Genomic DNA, 21,928 nt, shown 5'->3' with positions numbered 1-21,928 from the left:
CACTCCTGAGGGAGCTGAGGAAGAGAAAAGGGAAAAGAAAAAGAGAAAATAATAAGAGAATACTGAGAAGAGACGATTAAAATGGCAACATAATCTCCAGCAGAAACTGGTGATAGAAAATAAGGAAGTGCTCGACTTGTGCATTTGACAGCAACACCGTGAGAGCTTGAGAGAAAGAAAGAGAAAGTGGAGCAACAGAGGAGAGAAATTAGAGATGAAGCACTGGAAAAGCGCTACAACATGAACTCTATCTTGCTCCTCTAAGGGAAGATTGGACGGCAGAGACGATGAACTATATTTTCGGCAACAACACCCTGTACCCCCGCAGTGCGAGGGTGGGCGGAGGGTCGGGGGGTCAAGGGGCGGGGCTAGGAGTCAAACAGAAGCCGGGTCCCAAACGGGGCTCCTCGGAGGAGCTGGCACCTCCCCACACCTCCTCCCCCTCCACCTCCTCTCCCGCCTCCTCCTCCCCCTCCACCTCCTCCTCTCGCTGGCAGCAGCTCCTTACTTTCTTCTCCAAGAGGAGTGCCTTTACAGACTGTATCACTGCTAGCCAGGTAACACACACGTCCCACCCTCCTGTGTGTGTGTGTGTGTGTGTTGGCCGTGCTTTATGCTTGAGGGGTGGTAGGGGATCAGGGTGGGAAGCTTGTAACTTAACCTGACTTTTTGTCTCAGTCTCTCTCTCACTCCAACATCAATAGGGCCTATTGTGTGTGTGTGTGTGTGTGTGTGTGTGTGTGTGTGTGTGTGTGTGTGTGTGTGTGTGTGTGTGTGTGTGTGTGTGTGTGTGTGTGTGTGTGTGTGTGTGTGTGTGTGTGTGTGTGTGTGTGTGTGTGTGTGTGTGTGTGTGTGTGTGTGTGTGTGTGTGTGTGTGTGTGTGTGTGTGTGTCTGTGTGTGTGTGTGTGTCTGTGTGTGTGTGTGTGTGTACATGGGGCTGCTCATTACATCCGTAAACATGCTCTAGTTTCAGGTTCTTGGGGGCATCAGCCAGGTTTTAAATTGAAGTTAAATCAGCTCTTTGTTGGTGGCTGAGATTTTTGATAACGTTGTCATGGAAATGAGCCCTGGCGTAGTGTATGAGACCCAGAGAGCCGGTGTGTTGCCATGGCAAAGCCATCATTTAGCTGAGTAGTCCAGTAGCACTAGATGCTAGAAGTCCACACTGAAGTCAAAATCATTACCCTGGAAAGGAAAGGTGTGTTGCTGATCTGATGAGAGAGAAATCATTTAACCCTTTTATATTCGGTGTTTATATATAATGTGGTTTTGCGTCTGTATAATGTGGAGCATGGTATTGTATCGTAATGAAATCTTACATCAAGACATTCTGATACTCCATTACATTGTCTAAACAAGCACATTAAACTTCTTAAGACGATATTATCTGAAATACCTGTATACCTAAATGTCATTTTAAAATTACAGTTTGGGTTTCATTATCAAAATAGTCATATCACCCAGTGTGACACCCAGATATATATCATCAAAATGATATAAAAAGGACTAATCTGTATACATTTTATATATGTTTTCCATACTATGCATTGCATAGTCGATATACTAATGTTCAACATACTTTTGTGTAAATAAACAGTAGTATGCAACTTTTCGGACACACTGAGCTGTAATGAACTTCCTAAGAGCAGTAACCATGGTTAACCGTGCCAACCTCAGATCTACCAGCATCACCAGCTAATGCTTAAATTACTGGAAAAGGTAAGAAGCTTGTGCAATAGTCACAGGTGCCAAAGTCACAGCAAGTAGAAATGTAAATTGAAGCGTCACAGACGTTACAGAACTGCCTTGGTTGCTGCCCATAGTTTGTTATGAAATTTACTACCACATTACAGTGTGGGTTATTTATGTCCACATAGTGTCCGTTGGTTTTTGCATACTGTAATATTTGACTGGAAATAGTATGCAATACATGTTTTATTGGTTTCATACTTACAGCAGGTGTCAGACATACTGGAGAATAATATATTCTCTTAGCCTAATAAAAGTTAGTAGGGAACTTTGGACACAACTGTAGTTATCTCCTTTTCAGTAGCAATGCTAACGTTCTTCTCGCTGCTTCCGTCCTATAAACAACACAGTGAATGCACAGCAGTAGTATCCTATGCAGCGGTCAGACAAGGCGAAATGAAAGTTGACTTACTTACTCCAGTTCTGTAAGAACATGAGTAGCCCAACATTTCTCTGTATCACAAAGTGAACGAGGGAATGTGCTCATAATTACTGTGGGGAATAATTAAAGCACAGTACAGCCTGATTATGAACGATACATCCCCTTGCTTCAAGTACATACCCAGCTTGCTGTCCATTACATTATTGAAAAGCAATGCTATAATGCTTACAGCAAACTTCTGTCATTATTTGCATTATAGTGACCTTTTACATGCTGATGTAGAACTATGGTACAATTAAAAATGCCATGCTCTAATAATGATGCATCCAGACTTGTATAAAAGGAAGTGTTTATATCCTACCTGGGTGGTTAACCATGCAAGAATATTTGTGGGTTCGACACACAGGACGTGTAGTGCTGACATAACTAGTAAATAATCATTATATCAGCAGCTTGCATAAATCTTAAACTAAACAAACTTAAGCAAATCCAACAACCAGAGTGCTACTTACTGTGCTTGATAAGGATCTATGCATGAGAGGGACCCTCTTATGTTGACAGATGATGCAGCCACGGCCTGAAGTAAACATTTTAAAGATGTGCAAGACACCTCTCTTTCCATCCACATCCATTACAATAATGCATCAAAGCATCCTCTATCTGCTCAGATTCTTTAATCCAAATAACCTCGTCATCAGACATCACAATTTGTGCAAAACACACAAACCCCTTTCATGTTGGCTTTTTTTCTCTCAGGTTCTGACATTTTCTTTGCACTTAAAATGCAAACCATCTACACTTGAAAGAAAATTTAGGCTCTTGATATTAATATTGCTGTTATTTAGGTATGATGGGTCTGGCACTCTGCACTTCAGAGGAGGGAAGCTGGCCTGAAATCTCAGCCCGTGTTAAATCTGCTGCTGTGAGCTGATTGGCCCTTATTGAGTCCCGTCCCAATATATTATCGAAAACACTCATAATAGTGTTTGAGTCCTGATATATTTCATTCTGACCTTTTTGTAGCCACAGATATGTTTGTGAGAATATTTTGTCATCCTACTTTTAAAAAGTTATTTCTTGATCATACATCACTCAACTTCTCATCCAAATGTCATTGAGATAAACAGTTGGTGGCACTGCTTCCCCAGTTGGGTGCCATTAAACCATTTCAGAAATGAAAAGATGGTATAATTTAATGATTGAAATATTGCATTTAAGTTAGTTTCATGCAGTCAAGCAACATTGCAGTCCACTTCTTGATCTGCACACATCTGATTCGTTCACGTGCCGCCATTTTCCTCTCTACAGTGGAGCAAAAAGCTTCTGTGGATGTTTACTTCACATGCTTCATCTTGATTTATTTGCTGAGCCTCAGAGCTGAGCCGGAAGGCAAAGCTCTCGATCTACCGGTCAATCTTCGTTCCTACCCTCACCTATGGTCATGAACGCTGGTTCATGACGGAAAAAACGAGGTTGCGGGTACGAAATGGGTTTTCTCAGGAGGGTGGCTGGAGTCTCCCTTAGAGATAGGGTGAGAAGTTCATCCATCCGTGAGGAACTCGGAGTAGAGCCCCTGCTCATTTGCGTTGAAAGGAGCCAGTTGAGGTGGTTCGGGCATCTAGTAAGGATGCTCCCTGGGTGCCTCCCTAGGGAGGTGTTCCAGGCACGTCCAGCTGGGAGGCGGCCTGGGGGAAGACCCAGGACCAGGTGGAGAGATCAAATCCCTACACTGGCCTCGGAGCGCCTCAGGATCCCCCAGTTAGAGCTGGTTAATGTGGCCTGGGAAAGGGAAGTTTGCTAAAGCTGCTGCCCCCGCGACCCACCCCCGGATAAGCGGTTGAAGATGAGATGAGATTAGATGCCTCAATCCATCACACTTTGTTGCATTTTGCTTTTATTGATACATGTTTCCACCTCATCCAGGTGTAGAAATGGGTTAATGACTATAAAAATAGGATGATGGAAATGCACTTACTGGCATTGCTACTTCTTTGTCTGAATGATAGAATACATGATATGTACTGGTGCATGAATGATAACTTACTTACTTCTTGCAGATGACAAATGCAGTAATGTCTCTGTTGGATCCAAACCTGCATTATTGATCTAAACTCCTGAGTGGACGGGGCGCCACTCAGAATCTTCAGCCCTGCAGCACTTTTTCAGTTGTCTGCAGATTTACAGCACAGCCCATGGAAAAAGTTACCCCCCCCTCCCTTGCAGTAATCATATTGCCCAGTGTTTTCCCAAGGTGTTGCCATTTTCCTGTCTGGGGCACTTACTGCATGACTGATAGGCCATTATACCACACACACACACACACACACACAGCTGTTGATGAAGGAGTGAGTGAGAGAGACTGTTTTATAAATTGTTTGATCAAAGTGGATTGGATTTGCTGATTTGGCCTCATAAGACTAATCAAAAATATGCTATTTTGCATTTTAAAGTGTGTGTGTGTGTGTGTGTGTGTGTGTGTGTGTGTGTGTGTGTGTGTGTGTGTGTGTGTGTGTGTGTGTGTGTGTGTGTGTGTGTGTGTGTGTGTGTGTGTGTGTGTGTGTGTGTGTGTGTGTGTGTGTGTGTGTGTGTGTGTGTGTGTGTGTGTGTGTGTGTGTGTGTGTGTGTGTGTGCATTTACGTTTTCAGGATCATGGCCAGATTAGTTGTATTGGTCGAACTAAACACTGGGGAAGTGTGTATTGTTTACCTGTGCGCACACACACACACACACACACCTAAATTACCCTTTAATCACATTATACACTCCCTCTGACAAAAGCCATATAGATTAAAACGATGTGACATTCAGGGGTCTGGAACATGTTAGTGTCCAGACTTTATCGCACCGGAAAGCACTTTATTGCAAAATCTCCTCCTTGCTGACCGTAATTGTACTGATGCCTTGTCGTGTCAGTCCATGTGTTTTGGTGGCTCCAGTGTTTCTTTAGGTTGTCTTTCTATAGTGACATTGTAGATTTAGTGCTGCAGGGATGACATTTTTTTTCAGGACAACCCAGAAGTTAGATCCGCACCTGGTTCCCTCGATAAAAAGCGATCAGGATTTTTCTTTTGGCTTTTGGATTATTGCAGAAAAAAAACTCTGTGGCGACCAAAAGTGATACATAGACGCAAATGCTCCACGGTCGCACGACTACAGCATCACCCCCAGCTTCCAACTGATTTTGCTTGTTTGTTGTAATGAGGTTCAACAGCCTCTATAGTCTCCTTTAGCCACTCGTGAGCAACCTCCATGTAAAAGCTTCAAACTCACGAATACGGGTATTTACTGGTGTATTCATGGTGAACAAAATGTGAATATCTAATAAGCCCGTGTTAGGGGTGCTGATGGCCCACTGCTTAGAGCCCCATATACAGAGGCTATGAGTCTTCGCCACAGCACCTGACATGCAGAACTTTGCCACATGTCGCCCCCTCTCTCTCTCCCAATTCCCTTCGATCTCGAGCTGAACTGTTGAAGTAAAGGCATTAAAGGCTCCAACCACAGATCTTATTTCAGCTGTTTGACAACACATTGACATTGACTTGCAGACGAGGGAACAGGAAGTTCAAAAAATAAATACATTAAAAAAGCCAACTAATTTGCAGGGTTTAGGACTCCTTTCTGCAACATTACCCAAAGTGATTTTGTTCCATCTCTCTGCTGTGCAACATGCAGGATTTATGTTGCCTCGGAGCAGCAGTGTGTGTGTCATATCTTATGCATCTGTCTTAGATCTCATATTGTACCTTCACCTGAGTTTATCACTCTCAAACATCACGGATGAAGGTTCGACCTGACTCTTCCCCATTGTTTTTGTTGTGAACACAAACAGTGGCCCTCTCCAACCTCTCCCCTTTAGCCCGCACCCTGACTCTGTATAATTGATGAGTGGTACAGCAGAGGTATGAAAGTCATGCTGGCTCTTCAGAAAGAGCTCTAAAAGCTTTAAAGAGGTGTTTAGTGGTCACAGGAAATGAGGGTAGAGAGGGATGGGCAGAGCTGGAGAGATGGAGGGATAGAAAGAGAGAGGGAATAAGACTTTGAACAAGATAATTAGTGATTGATTAGGACTGTGAGAGAAATCTGATAGCGCATTAGTTCAAAGTGAACACATAACTCACATTACCTGCTCAGATGTATCCATCAACATAAAGAGCATACATCAAGTCAGCTGAAAGACTCGTACTTTGTTAGTTTATTGATTATTTTATCAGGGCTGGTTGTGATGTAAATAGTAATAGTGTCGACATCAGACGACATCATCATCTAAAAGTTACAACGCTGATGCTTAAAATGTTTGCTACATGCAACATCTCCAGTCTCTCTGTCTTCGTTTCTTCTTGATTGTACTGCTACGAGCGATGGCGAGCGAGTTTTACCCAGCATGGCGTCCCCTCTCACCACACATAACGCATTTCTAATAAATATATCCCATAGATCTCAAGAGCTCGCACTTGACACTGCACATCCTTGGGTTCTCAGCAATACACATGTCAAGAACTGTTGTCGAGAGAATCGAAGGACAGACAGACAGCTGCTCCTTCCCTTACGCTAGTTAGGTGGGAAGGTTTGGATGCAGCCCATACAGTGCATCACAGCACATTTTGACTTTAAAGTCACAATGGAAAAGTATAAAACAGATCAATCTCTTCTTTTTTTCTTTATCTTTTTTTGTCAGAAAAGTCCTTGTTGGATTCATGACGTGTTCTAAAACCAGTGAATTGTTCATACCCCTGCTCTTATAATGATGAATCCCATTTCTTTCTAAGTTGAAAGCACTCACTAGTTGATTCCCATACAAGGGCATGAGACCGCAGGGTTGTATGCACACAGTCATAGAAATGGTAAAGAAAAGTTGAGAGAATCAAGTCAAGAATGCCCAAATGAAAATTTACAAAGGCTGCATATATATATATATATAAAATCATCCCAGGGTCTTTTTAGGCATATGGGTCATCAAATAAGCCATTGAGACAATTTTTTTCATGTAACAACTATTAACATAGATTTTCCTGAGAGTCGCTAACAGTCGCCAACAGCCGGTCGCGGCTAACACAGATAAGGTGGGGGCTCCGAGTTGGACGCATTAAAATGTCTTTTTTAACCACTAATACTGCTCAAAATAAGACCAAACCTCTGCAGTAGCATGAGAAGAGTCCCTACACAATAACCCAAGCACCAACAATGTAGTTAGTGAACAGGGAGTGTACTAAAAGACTGTTTTGAAAGACTTACCTACTGGCCCCGGTACAAGCTGCTCCATTCAAGTCGATTACCAAATACAATCCAAAAGGAAGAAGCTCAGGTTTGGTGTTATTTGGAGCAGTATTAGTGGTTAAAAAAGACGTTTTAATGCGTCCAACTCGCCACCCCGAGCTAACCAGTGTTAGCCGCGACAGGCAGTTAGCGACTCTCCGGAAAATCTACGTTAATAGTTGTTACACGAAAACAATGGTCTCGATGGCTTAGTTGATGACCCAATTTGCCTAAAAAGGCCCTGGGATGATTTTACAGTGGAATTTTACTTTAAGTAGAGTTCAACCTGATCTTAACCAACACATGCCCAGCTCCTCTAAAGAGTGTCTCATTGTCTTTCTGCTGCCCAGAGAAACTTTCCACTCTGTTCAGATCCTTGACAGACAGTAAAGGTCATGTTGAGGTGCGTTTGTCCTGAGTTTGGATTCTACAAAACAAATGCGCCTGGACTTTCTCATACTTAATCTTAACCTCTGCCAAATTATCTATAATAGATCATCTGTTCCTGAGTGCGCAGTTTGTAATCAACCAAAGTTCTACTTTTGTGTCTCTTAACATCACAACAGTGAATTTTCACTTCCCGCAGTCGTCTTCGTGCTTTCAGAAACTATACATCGACGCTGCACAGAATCGGAGCCGTGCTTCGGTGCTGACGTGAGGAGGCCACAGATTTATTTTATTTTATCTTTTATTTCACAAAAAGAACCAAATATGGGACAAGGACTAAAAGAAAGATGTGGTATTAATTCAACTGCACAAAACCGGTGCTTGTATCTTTTCTCGCTTGCCTTTGCTGCACTCGCGTCATCTGGGAATAAATATGGGAGCAGCTTGAAGGTTAAAACCAATGACTCATGAAACATTAAGATGTTCAGAAACCTTCAAGGCACACTGAGTGACGTGTACTGCCCACTTTGGTCGATCCCGATCAGCTGATCCTTGTGAACTTACATGTTTTGTGCTGCAGTTAAGAAATTGTATCAAAAATTGAATTGTTTTCTCTTAATGAATTGATTATTTTCTAAATTTGAGTGAGAGTGCATGTGTGTCGTAGATCCTTACAGTATGGAGGTGATGTCATCAGTGGGAGGGCCTTATGCAAATTATTTACAACCAGGACCACCATTGCCCATGGTAACCAATGAGCTCCTTCTCTAAAGCTGGCCAACAATGCGGGTGGCATCAGCTGTTGTCATGGTGATGCTGTTATGCCGATCACCAAGCAGGGGAGAAGTGTGTGTGTGTGTGTGTGTGTGTGTGTGTGTGTGTGTGTGTGTGTGTGTGTGTGTGTGTGTGTGTGTGTGTGTGTGTGTGTGTGTGTGTGTGTGTGTGTGTGTGTGTGTGTGTGTGTGTGTGTGTGTGTGTGTGTGTGTGTGTGTGTGTGTGTGTGTGTGTGTGTGTGTGTGTGTGTGTGTGTGTGTGTGAGCGAGAGAGAGAGAGAGAGAGAGGGGATTAAGGAGAAAGAAAGTGTAGATGGGTGTGTGTAAACTTAAATTCTTAAAATACTCCCTCACTCTGCTGCACACACACACACACACACACACACACACACACACACACACACACACACACACACACACACACACACACACATATTGTATTATAGCAGTGAGTAGTGCGTTAGATTTGTGCTGCTGAGTGTGTGAGGTGTTGCATCACCTTCTGCGTGTGGGATGAAGCTTGCATACCAGCTTTCTCCCACACGTTCTCTCTCTCTCTCTCTCTCGCTCTCTCTCTCTCTCTCTCTCTCTCTCTCTCTCTCTCTCTTCCACCAGCCTGTTCTCTGTTTCTGCTGATATAATCAGCACAGATTAGCTGACCACGAGCAATCACTGAATATGACCACTAACTAATGAGGCTGAACACAACACGATGACAGCTCCATCTATCTTCCTGTAATTACTATGGACTGGTTTGACACTCCTGAAGACTTGACCTGTTCACTGCTGCCACACGAACACTTCATAACTGCATATAAATGATGATGATAAGAGTCAAAGCTTCCGAGAGCAGCAGCTGCTTGTGTGATAATCCCAGGCAGGCAGAGTGATATTAGTACTTTTGTCATGCAGTCACACATGGATGGTGTTGCAGCCGGTGACAGGATCATTACTGTATATGACACAGATTTTAATTGGAGAAGTTATTGTTACTCAGGGAACAAAAGACAAACAAACTGTGTCCCATGTAAGTGATGCTGTCCCCCTTGACCTGTAATTGTTGGGCCTCCTCGAAGGCCAGTCAGTGTGTTTCTTGAATTAAATTAAAGTTTAATGAGATGTAATTCTATCTTGTGCTGTGACACAAGTGAACGTTGGCACCACCAGCGAAAGGAAGAGTCATGTAGATGAACCACCATGGCTTGGTAAACGAGGCTCTGGTCACTGGAGTTTTGACTGAAAGAAACGTCGCCGTAGAGCAGAACTCAATAAGGAATGAAATAACACTGCCACAGTTGCTTGGACTCGTTTACGACCCGTGGTGGAATCAATTTCTTTGATTGCACTTGAGTCATTTGAGCTGAAACAATCTGGCAACACTGTTGATAATTGATTAACTGTTTCAGTCATTTTTGCCTCTTAAAGGGATAGTTCAGCTATTCTGAAGAGAGGTCATACAGTGTGAGGTATTTCACGATAGTCAGTGTATTGCCTTCAGTCGAATGTATGCTGCTTTCACTGCTTTACCTTTATGTCTGTCAGTGCTTTCCTCCAGTTTCCACAGGACTGCCCCCTCCCTTTATCTTTCAGCTGTTCAGTCTCTCTCTGCAAACTTCTTCTTCTGTATACTCCGGCTCGTAAAGGGATCCTCTCGTCTCCACAGTGAACGGCAATTCGTTGTGCCTTTTATAATCTCTTAGTTGCACTAAGATGCGTATGAATAAATTGAGAAAATGTAGTGCCAGAGGCTGTCTGACGGCAAGGTAAAGCAGTGAAAATATTCTAAATATAGCATACATTTAAACTGATTATGATTTTTTTAGGTTGGCTTTTGTTAAGTGACTTTTTGCTGCAGCTGCCTCCATCAGCAGTGAGTAGCTGAAGTTAGTCTTCATAGTCCCTTTTTGTTGTGTTGAGGTGGTGGTCGCAGCTCCTTGATCCCTGCCAGTCAAAACCAGAGGGCAGCATCTTCGAGATATTGAAAACAGAGTTTGCAATTAAGTCGTGGAGGAAGACATCTCAAGGCTGGCAGACACCCAGATAGACAGACAGAGTAGGAGACAGAGTGGCGAACGCATCTGTAACAGACACTGAGAACATTTCCTTAACAGAGAATACCATTACGGAGAAGGCATTACTTCACTCTGATTCTTTGGCTCGCACTTGGAGAGAGGCACGGCCAGTCTAGCCAAGAGTACAAGCTAGGGTTTCACCACAGAGAGCAACAGACGGAGGGTGACGCAGATTAATGACAAAAGAAAGAGTATTGTGGTCTGAACTCTACGGTGAATGAGCCCCCCAGTCAGTGTTGGACCGATCTTACCCAACAACTACACAAGTGGGATCACTCTTGATCAGCGTGAGTGGACATCTGAGGTCTGCTCTGGAGAATGTAGAAGAAGACTCCTGTTGACCCCGCTACTTACACTCAGCATAAACTCTTCTTACGTTATTTGGAATAATAAGAGATGGTATTGGATTGCTGTTTCTTGACTATCAAAGCAAATAGAGATTGATTTTTGGTTTCAAACGTTTAAGTCATATAAACTTTAGATAAAACTGCATGTGTGTCATCACATTAAATCGTAAATGGGACCAAGGATACAACGTGTTCATCTTGTGGCGCAAACTTTTCTTTGAGCCAAAGTGGGCGTCATACATGTTGGGAAACAATCACGATACATACGGTATGTTTTAACTCGCACACCGAGAAGGATTGATAGAATACCAAAACTTTATTAATAAAGTGAGTGCAATCGATCAAAAGTGTGCAGGATCCTTGGGTTTTTGTCATGTAGCAGCCAAAAAAACTCACTCTTTGTTTGCCCACACTCGAACAATGGAAATTTAAAAGACGTGCGCAGGGAGCTGGGAACCAAAATTAGGCTTTCAACATTGTAGGTAAAAAAAAAATCCCACTACTTTACAACCAATTGCAGTCGGTGGGACAGCGGTGTTCTTTGGTGCCTTAGAAGCCTTGTAGTTGGACAGACTGCATATTCAACCCTCATATAAAAAAGTAGTAAGCTGTTTCCAAGCAAACGCTAGATAATCTAAACTGTCATGGTGAAGAAAGTTGAGCATCGACTGGACTCTGATTCATCAGGGGCCTGAAGCTTGACTCAGACGGGTTGCTCATGTTGCTCCGTCTCTGCTGGATGCTTAAGTGGCCCATCGTGGGTTAACACATTAGCCGTAACAGCTTGATCCACTGATGCTATTTTCGGTGACTTTCTTTTGAAAAAATAATTGTTTTCTCACCACATTAACTCGTCTGATATATTTATTGCCACAAGCGTAGAATATGAATTTGCGCAGCTTTAATTTAAATGATCCAAATTGACATAATTGCTTAATCATTTTTTCTCGATAAAAGTGCAGTTGTATAATAACGCTGCCTGTCACAGCACACCACATACTCCCCCTGGCTTCTGGTGTGATATACTGTATGATAATGAAGATCTCAGGCTGTAACCTCACGCCTGATCACCCACTGGTCCATGGAGACCACAGATGCTGTGTTTTTATATCCTTTACCTTCAGAGTCAACCAGTGCATCTGCAGCCATTATGCCGTTATTCTGTGTCCATTTTAGTATGAATTTAGTTCAGTTCAGTCAGGAGCAGTTTGACTTTGAACACTCTGCAGTACTTGGAGAGGTTTAGTTATCAGTCTTAATGATGGGACTGAAACAAATAGGCTAGTACACAATATTTACAGTAATATCAAGAAAATATAGTCAGATGAAACCAACCAAGTATCACTGAATAATTAAGCTATAGTGCTTGATAATGTGGCATGTTGTGTGTGTGTATGAGCTCAAATGGATTTAACCCCCTTCCCCTGTGTGCATGTATTTCCTACCACCATTTTTTTTTTTTAAATCTCTTCTGGGAGTTTGCTAGGCGTTGACGTGAGATGCAGCGTTGCGCTATCTCTGTGCGATATCACACAGGATGCCAATCACTGCCGATAACATCAGACAGCTGAGACAAATAACTCAGTAATGACGAGGGAACAATGTTGCAGAGAAGCATCTTCCTAATCTGTATGTTTCTCACATCAGCCCTCCGTCTGTCAGTGGAGTCTGAGCCCCCCTGCTGGAGACATTCAGCACCACAATCTTGTCTCCTTGCAGTCAGTGGAATTGGGGGACAATGTTTTTTTTAATTTAATGTTTTATGCAAAATTACTAGAGCCCCTGGCCAAGATTTTATTCCCCTATTGAACACACATCACACTGGACTAAAGGTTTGAGTGGTCGGATTGAATTGTTTGGAATCTAACCGTAGATGATTTTATCACTTTACATATTTTTATTAAACAAACAAACTTAGGCTTGTTTTGGTGGGAATGGTGCCCCTCCACTTTTTACTGCTACTCTCACTTAGTCAGACCTGTAATGGGTAATATGTGTGCGTGTTCACTAGACCAATTAATATCAATTACACTAATTCAGTGTAATTGATATAAAAGTGTGTGTCGCTCACTGAATGAGGATGTTTTTCCTGGGTTTTTAAACTTTGTTAAAGGGTCACTCTGACCCAGAACATATAACGAGCGTCCGGTTAAGCCGACCGTTTTACAGAACTGATCATCTCTGCTTGATTTGATTAGTTTAGTGTTTAATCAAAGAGCCATGTCAAAAGGGACTGGGGGTAGAAAGTAGAGCTTAATAGTGTGGACACGCTGACTCAGATGCTTCATACATAACAGTGCAGTGATCATAAATGTAATTCTTTGAGTTTGTCACTCCTTTTGTATGGGTTACGCAACCGTAGCAGGCACCAGATATGGTTGACCGATCATACTCATGATGGTGCTTGATAGAATATTTTAAATTTTAAACGTACACTCTTCTACTAAAGTCAAACTCAAACACTAAACTTAATCCTTTACCAATTATAATCCCCCTATCCCTTATCTCTGTTTCATCTCTTGTCTTTAACCATTCCTCACCACAGCCCACCCTTTCCTCAGCCGTCCTCCGGCACTATATTAATGTGGGCTTCATCTAGCACTGCGATGCTAACAGCCTATTCTTCTTGCTCATCCTCTTCTGACTGAACGGTTACCCTGCAGCACTAGCAGCACTTTACACAGGGACACACACACACACACACACACTCAGCAGCCTTTTTCTCAACCACCCTTTACCCTCTTTTCATCTATTTGTGCTCTCCACAGGCGCGCTGCTTTTTAATGTTCCTTCTCTGTCTGTTTATCTGTCTCTCTCTCTCTTATTAGAGTGGTTTGGGGCGAGTTGTGACATATACATATTTGCTGACATTATAGAGGACCTCGTAGCTAATAACTCTGCATGTTTGTTTGTGTGTGTGTGTGTGTTTGTGTGTCCAGTGCTGTGTGCACACCGATGGCATCTCCTGTTCTTTCTTAAATACCAGTTGTAGTCATCTGTAGGACTCCAGAAGCTATAATTAAATTGATATTAAAGATAGTGGCCATTCTCTGGTCACTCCACAAATGTTATGTAATTTCTGTATTACTACAGAAATGTAGAAATGCTTTAAAGGCTATCTGTGTTTGGAGAAACTAATGATATAAATCAATTTATTTTTTTGCACCAAAGGTCTGAGTATATTTGTAATTTGTGTCAGTACCAGTGCAAGTACAAGGCCTCAGTTTCATTCAGATTTTTCAAATAAATGGACTCTAACAGACTTTAAGAGCATTTTCTACCAAAGCAGGAGAAAGGGCTTCACCATGTATTTTACACACAAAGTCAAGGTGCTTGGCTTGCTTTTGGAAGCAATTTAGGATTCCCCCTGGCTACTTCTGTGGATCAAACCACCAAACCTATGATCGGAGGATGGTGCTCTAGTGCCCATCACTAGACATGTGAGGCAAACATGGTTTTTGCTCAAAGTGTATTGAGTTTCCTAGTAACCTGTGGCGTCATAGTTCATTTGTAGTGTTTACTGTTCACTGTACTGTAGGTGTGTGTGTGTGTATGTGTGTGTGTGTGTGTGGTGACTTAGAGATTGCGGATTGAAATGCTGTTCCACCCATACAAAGATTAAACTTGGAGAAACGCACAAGAAGAGAGGCACACATTCTCACAAGGAAGTAGGCCAATGCATAAAGACACACACTCACACGAACCCACAGCAGGCTTTTCACACACACAAACACACACACACACACACACACACACACACACACACACACACACACACACACACACACACACACACACACACTGGCCCGGCCTGCCTTGTGATGCTTTAAAAGAACAAGACAAAGGTTGATGGAAGGGACTGCCCTCCACCAATCACAGCTCTCTGTTCATTGCACACACACACACACACACACACACACACACACACACACACACACACACACACACACACACACACACACACACACACACACACACACACACACACACACACACGTTGAATGAGCTCTGAGCCCTGTATCACTGTCCCTGGTCGCCTATTGATTAGTCATGCCTGGCTGCTGTCATGTGCAGGAGTCCAGGAAAGCCCCTAATTGGCTAGTCCAGAAAAGAGAGAGAGGGGGAGAGTTGGAGAGACAGAGACAGACACTGAGAGCGGGAGGCAGCATAGAAAGATGAGGGAGGTTGTGAAAGAGAATTGTGCATAGAGATGTGGCCTAATATCAAATCATGACAACAGAAAGATAAAACAAGACAGGATGAAAGAAGGACCACAAAGAAAATTTAACACAAATCTGAAAGAAAACAAACATGGGAATCTAATCAGCGCAAACTCCTGTTTTGCCGTCTTTACTTTTTTGGTTGTTGGAATATATGAATCTAAAGGCATCGTCTACAGAGCGACCAACACTTCAGATACAAAGCCGGAGTACGTGGCGACATAGGCGGGTAATACGAGTTTGTGACTGACCATTGATGTGGAGCGTACTCACGGGATGAGAAAGACAAATCTTCCATTGGAGCACATTAAAGAGAGACATCCTGAGAGAAAGCCGGACTGAAAGGAGGCTCTACCTGTCCAAGTGGTCCTTCTGCTTCTTCCTCGGACTTTTATTTTACCGCTGATCCTGTAACCCTAGGGGACGGTAAGAGGGTCACTGTGCTCCTGAGGGGAGAAAGCTGAGAAGAAGAGTGTTAAATATCACACTTAAGGAGGATGCTCTGCTTTTTAGGACTAGCTGATCGACAAAAGAGAAGAGATGGAAACAATATCTGTAAAGAAGTAAATTTTCTGATATTTCAGTGATCTTAGTCACACCGATATACAGCAGAAAGAGAGAGAGAGGAACGTCAGGATTACCAACTTTGTACTGGGCATGGAGGAGGACTGGTCGATCTGGAGAGGCATGACCTACATTATTCGGACACATGTGATTCTGCGGAGCTACTCCCTTTTGTCATCTCTGTAAAGAAGTCGATGTGGTGAGAGTGACGCAAAAAAAGATAAATAAGATCTCTGGGACTTTTTTGATATATCTCTGTAGCTATGACCACTTATTTCCACAACCATGAGTTCTGCTGTAGCCCCAAGAAGCCCAGCAGTGGCTCCACTAAAGGCAAATCTGGCAAAGCCAAGTGCAAGTCAGGGAAGAGCCACTCTCACTCAAAGCATAACCAGAATTTACTGCAAATACAGATGCCAAACCACCAGCTGCAACCCTTACCTCTGCACTCACCAAATCAGCATCCCCATTCGCCAAAACATGGCTGCCATTCTCCAAAACTTCTGCTTCCTTCTCCCTCTCCCAGTTACTACCACATAGCACCACCATCTCCAAGTCGTCAGCTAGCTCCACCATCGCCGAACTTCCAGCTGGCTCCACAATCGCCAAATCGCCTACTGCACTCGCCAAGCCACAACCAGCTTCACCTATCACCGAGTCATCATCAGCTGCAGCATCATTCTTCAAACCACCAACACTGCCATTCACAGGCCTCGCCGAGCCACCGGCTTTCTTCACAATCAACCCATCAAATCTACCACCACCAACAGCCGCAGCAGCCGATGCAGCTCCATTCACCCAGCCACCACGCGTTGTTCCAGCAGTACCAACACCACCACCACCACCACTGCACTCCTGCTCTTCCGCACGCGTCCCAGTCGCTGTCCATCCACCCTTTTCACTCGCCTCAGTTCCCTCTGTGTTCTGCGCTGGGCGGATACGGGTGGAGCACACTGCCAACTAACCTGGCCACCAGGGGCTCCAGAGGAAAGTTTCCTAACCTGAGGGACAGTGTGAAGAAGAGTCCCACAAAGAGCAAAGCCAAGGGCAAGGCTGGGAGCAGGCCATGGCCCAATGACACATATATCTGGTCCGCACACTCGCTGGAAACGCCCCCACAAGTGCCGCTCTTACACCACTTTCCACAAATACAGGCCCATGTGCAGGTAGGTTCGATGGCTGGATAGCAGATGCAGGGATACAGTAGGTGGTGTTAGGCCAATGATCCCAGCTGATGTGTGCATATGATGAATTATTTCCCATCCACCTCTGATAGAAGATTCCACGCTGTTACAGAAGTCACGTTGTTTATGATACCTAAACATACTGATACTGCGTGTTCAGCGCGATGATGTTCGACAACCTCTTTAGTCTCATTTAGCCACTTGTTAGTAACCACCTTTTACCGTATTTACTGATGTGTTTTATGTCGTAGAACTAAACTAAAATATCTCTTAAACCTTATTTCAGGCATTTAACAAATAAAACAGTCAAAAAGCCCATTGACTTCGAGACAAGGGAGCCGGAAGTGCAAAAATTCAAACTCAAGTGTTATAGGCCTCAGTCCTGCTGCAATCTATAAGTTATGTAAGCGTACTAAAACTTTGAAAATGTGGTCGACTCCAGCACACTGTTAGCACAAAATACTTTGTGGTCATATATCTGTCAGGCATTAAAGGAGCTGTCTCACCCAGTTTAGGATGGTGGTCAGTTGAGGGTGAATCAGAGCACATATGAAATCAAAAACACCATGCCTTAAACTCTTTTTCAAGCTTAAAGTGTTTGTTCAACAGCCGTGTCCCATATTATAACATCTTACAAGTGTAGCACAGTATTAAGAAACACAATTTATGGAGCCCAATTGATTGCATATTTCATCAATTTTCAAGTTCTCCAGGAATCAGTACTTGTCAAGAAATATTAGACACTAAAGGAATAATGGGACAGAGAAAAGAAGAAATGTCTCCATCAAACACACAATAGCACCTTGTGATGAGACGTCTACATAATACACTTGCTGCTGCAAGCAAATGATCTTATCACTATTACTTTTTTGTCAAAATGCTCTTTAAGCACTGACAGCTTGACGTGTTTCACTGCTATAATCCACGTAAACCTGTGCTCTTGAGCTGGCGACAGAATTGCATTATATACATTGTGTGTGTGTGTGTGTGTGTGTGTGTGTGTGTGTGTGTGTGTGTGTGTGTGTGTGTGTGTGTGTGTGTGTGTGTGTGTGTGTGTGTGTGTGTGTGTGTGTGTGTGTGTGTGTGTGTGTGTGTGTGTGTGTGTGTGTGTGTGTGTGTGTGTGTGTGTGTGTGTGTGTGACACTTGCTGAAAGTAATTCTGAGAAATGTATGAAACTAACAGACCAAGCGGTTTTGGGGTTAATGAGAGTTTTATTAAAATAAGTCATCAAAAAATAACAGGACAGGACGTGTGTATTGTATAAACACATAAGCAATATAGTCCAGCATGGCAGCTGCCTGTAATTATCTGTTGGTTGGGTAGTTATGATGTTGTACATCTGCTCTGACCACCGTGATCAGATAGCAGGTTTTGATCGTCTGATTAGCATGATTAGCATGATTAGCATGGCTGCTCTGATTTGATTAGAGTCTTGCTCCATCTGATTAGCTCATTAGTCAAATAGAGTTTCATTGCACATTAGGAAGATGGAGTGGACAGCGATATTAGCAGTGGAGTGTTTGTGTGTACGTTTGCCTCTTGACAAAGGTTTCTCCGTATGAATGAAATCCAAGTACACAAAGTTTTGAATCAAGTCTTTAAAACATTGCGCGACACCCGTCATTCTGCCCAATTTGGTTCATAACTTTTCCTGTTTGAAGTTTGTATGTGTGAGTGTGTTCATGGCATGCATCATTTAGATATTTTGGGATTCTTGATTTCTGTTTATCCAATCACCAATCATCTTCTAACTGCCATAATAATTCAAACACACACACACACACACACACACACACGTGCACACACACACACACACACACACACACACACACACACACACACACACACACACACACGTGCACACAGGCATTTCTTAACAACTATCCTGCAAAGCTTGAGAACTCTGATGAACCCTGTGTTGTCGCCTCATGAGTCGAACTAGTGCAGATCCCTATCTAAGCTGTGCTATGCTGGGCTGAACCAGGCCATAATGGCATGATAACACAGCTGGTGTAACAGCAAATATGTGACAACTAACAATCACTTGCATTGAGCAGCAAAACACTGTCTGGGTATGGGTGCTGTGTGTGTTTGTGTATTTGTGTGTGTGAGTGCTTATTTGCTTATTTGTTTATATTTGCACGTTTTTTCTTTTGGCTTACCATGTAACAAAACCTCATCCACCCGCGTACACACACACACACACACACACACACACACACACACACACACACACACACACACACACACACACACACACACACACACTGATATTGATGTTACATAAGCGTGCAGACTGGCATGGCGTGTCAATGGAATCACCAGCTGACTGGATTTGGCGCTCTGTGAATGACACACACACACACACACACACACACACACACACACACACACACACACACAGGCTTTGAATAGTGCTGTTAATATTATGGTGAACGAGTCATGTAAAGTTTAAGTGACGGACTGTTAGTGACAGACAAGTGGGACGATGTGAATATTTCTTGTTGGGATTATCTTGGTCAAAAATAATTTTGATCCATGATATCATCACATATAATCCTATCTAACATTTTTGAAATGGCCCTAATACACATTGGACATGTTGTTAAGAAACAATATTCCATCACAGATAGGGCACACATCACGCTCGGGTAAAGTTGGTATATTAAATGTGCTTTACACTACAGGCACCATCCACTCTCTCTCTCTCTCTCTCTCTCTCTCTCTCTCTCTTCCATTTACACACACACACACACACACACACACACACACACACACACACACACGTACACATCAGTTCATCATTTACCCACATTGACACACCAATTGGGAGCAATTTAGGGTTCAGCATCTCGCCCAAGGACACATGTAGACTGCCAGGGTCAAACCGCCGACCTTCCAATTGATGGATCACCGGCTCTACATCCTGTGCCACAAAGATGAAGCATTTTTCATCTGAACTGTGGATTCAGATGAGTTCACTCTCGAGATAGGATACTTTAAAGTTATTCTACAACAGAGGATCATAAATGCTCTGTGTTTGGTACAGTCACGGTTGTTTACCTCCCAAACCAAATTTGTATGGACTAAATATCAGGTAACAGAGGGGAGAATTGTCCGGTTATCTTTGTCAACATTATTAGAGGTAGTAAATATTTGCACATGTAGCAGCATCTCCACAATATAATTATGAAAATCAACTGCCACACTCACTAAAATCTGGAGTGTCATACTGTAATCACAGATGGATGAATCTCCACTACATATTATGAGGAAAGTGTTCTACTTTTTACTCCACTGCATTCGTTTGAAAGCTGTAGTCTCTCCTTTTTTATTTTACATACGAATTAGATCGAAACGTAATAACATATAATGCATTAAACAGGAACAACAACGATATCCTGAACAGCTTAATATAGATATAATAACATACTTTTGGACTTAAGATTCACTACCACAAGCTCTCATAATTTGAGACATTTCATGCAGCTAAAGGCACCATCGAGGTTAAAGATTAAATAGAGCATAATGACATAGTGATCATATTTACCCTCTGTTTATAACGCGCTCTTTCTCCCATTCATCCACATCAACACACACTCTCTCACACACACACACACACACACACACACACACACACACACATACACACACGCACGCACACACACACACAATGGTCGAACAGCTGCAACTGTCAGCGTGACCCTGTGGTTCGGGGGGGGGGGGGGTTATGTGCATCTGTCTGCACCCTCTGCTCCTCATCGCTGTTGTTGAACAGGCAGATTTGACTCCTCCCACCATACGTACTGTATAATCCCTCTGATCCCCCCCCCCTCCCTCTCTTTCTCCCTCTCTCTGTTCCCATGTGGGATCAAACATCCTGTCAGCTTGACTGACAGACAGTTTGACATGTGGTAGGAGAGAGAGAGAGAGAGAGAGAAAGAGACATAGACTGAGATAATGTGCGTATGTGGGAGGGAGAGAAGATAAAGGAGTGGAAAAGGGGGGAGGAGGGAGGTAGAGATTAGCGTAGAGGGATAGATGCCATTATTGCTCTGTTGCACATTGATGCCGTGAAGTGAAGTCTGGGTGCACTGTACCTTAAGTTCTCTAGCTTGTGTGATGTTTGGGCAGCTGCTTTGTTTGTGAGTTGTTTTTGGATGCAGAACGAGCTGGAGCTTTAGATTACTTTACGTGGACCGCCCTCCTCGTTCCTAGTTTGCCGGAGAAGACCAGAGCTGCAGAATCCGGACTGTCGAGTAGTATTTTCTCTGGGGAGGAAGTGAGAGGAGACTAGAGGAAAAAAAGTGGAGACTAAAAAAAGGTGGAATGATAAGATGGGGGCTGGGGCTCACCTTGCAAATACAAGGAGAAAAAGACACCCTGTGGCTATTTATCAGCTAGTGTGAGGTGTGTCATTTACTGTGCTTGTGTAGGAGACAAGAGCAGAGGTAATGTCAATAATCGGCTGCTGCTTTAACCCTCATCTGCCCAGGCCTGGACTCTAGGAGGAGGCCAGGGAGAAAGAGGAGACTGAGCTTAGACAAGAAGAAAGCGGAGGCAGAGAAGGAGGGAGGAGACACTTGGGGATGAAGGGTACAATATCCTGCAGGCTATTAGAGTACTTTTTGGCACAGTAAAAGTGCTTTGTTAAACATTCCTACCTAGTGTACTACTATAGTGTTGTCCAATATAAGGGCTGAGCAGTATGTCATGCGGTGTATGCTGTCGCTCCGAGGTGGTAACCTGTAGCAGATGTACTCGACATGCTGTACCAAAACATGAGACGAGTAAGTCGTTATCACAGATGCCTGTGTATGTGTGTTTACGTGTGTTTCTGAAGTGACGTAGTGACCATCATGTGCGATCGTGGTGAAGTTCTGTGTGCAAAGTGTTTTAAAACTCTGCTGTTCTCTCTTGCAGGCCAACCCCCCTCCAGTGGTGGTCAACACAGACAGCGTCGACACCCCCCCATATGTGAGTACTGGTTCA

General features: G+C 43.3%; 1 protein-coding gene across 4 annotated transcripts in view; it reads left to right on the top strand.

Moving 5' to 3' along the window:
• The window catches only part of LOC310945059 (disks large homolog 4-like), a 124,332-nt gene that overhangs the window by 52,555 nt on the left and 49,849 nt on the right, over nt 1-21,928 (top strand). For all 4 annotated transcript variants that reach the window (XM_083911003.1, XM_083911004.1, XM_083911001.1 and 1 more), the window contains one exon: nt 21,860-21,913. In XM_083911003.1, the coding sequence (XP_083767129.1) occupies nt 21,860-21,913 (54 nt within the window). The remainder of the gene's footprint in view (nt 1-21,859; nt 21,914-21,928) is intronic.

The sequence above is a fragment of the Echiichthys vipera genome, assembly GCF_963691815.1.
Source record: "Echiichthys vipera genome assembly, chromosome: 3".
NCBI lineage: Eukaryota > Metazoa > Chordata > Actinopteri > Perciformes > Trachinidae > Echiichthys > Echiichthys vipera.
This window is presented reverse-complemented; position numbering and strand designations above follow the sequence as displayed.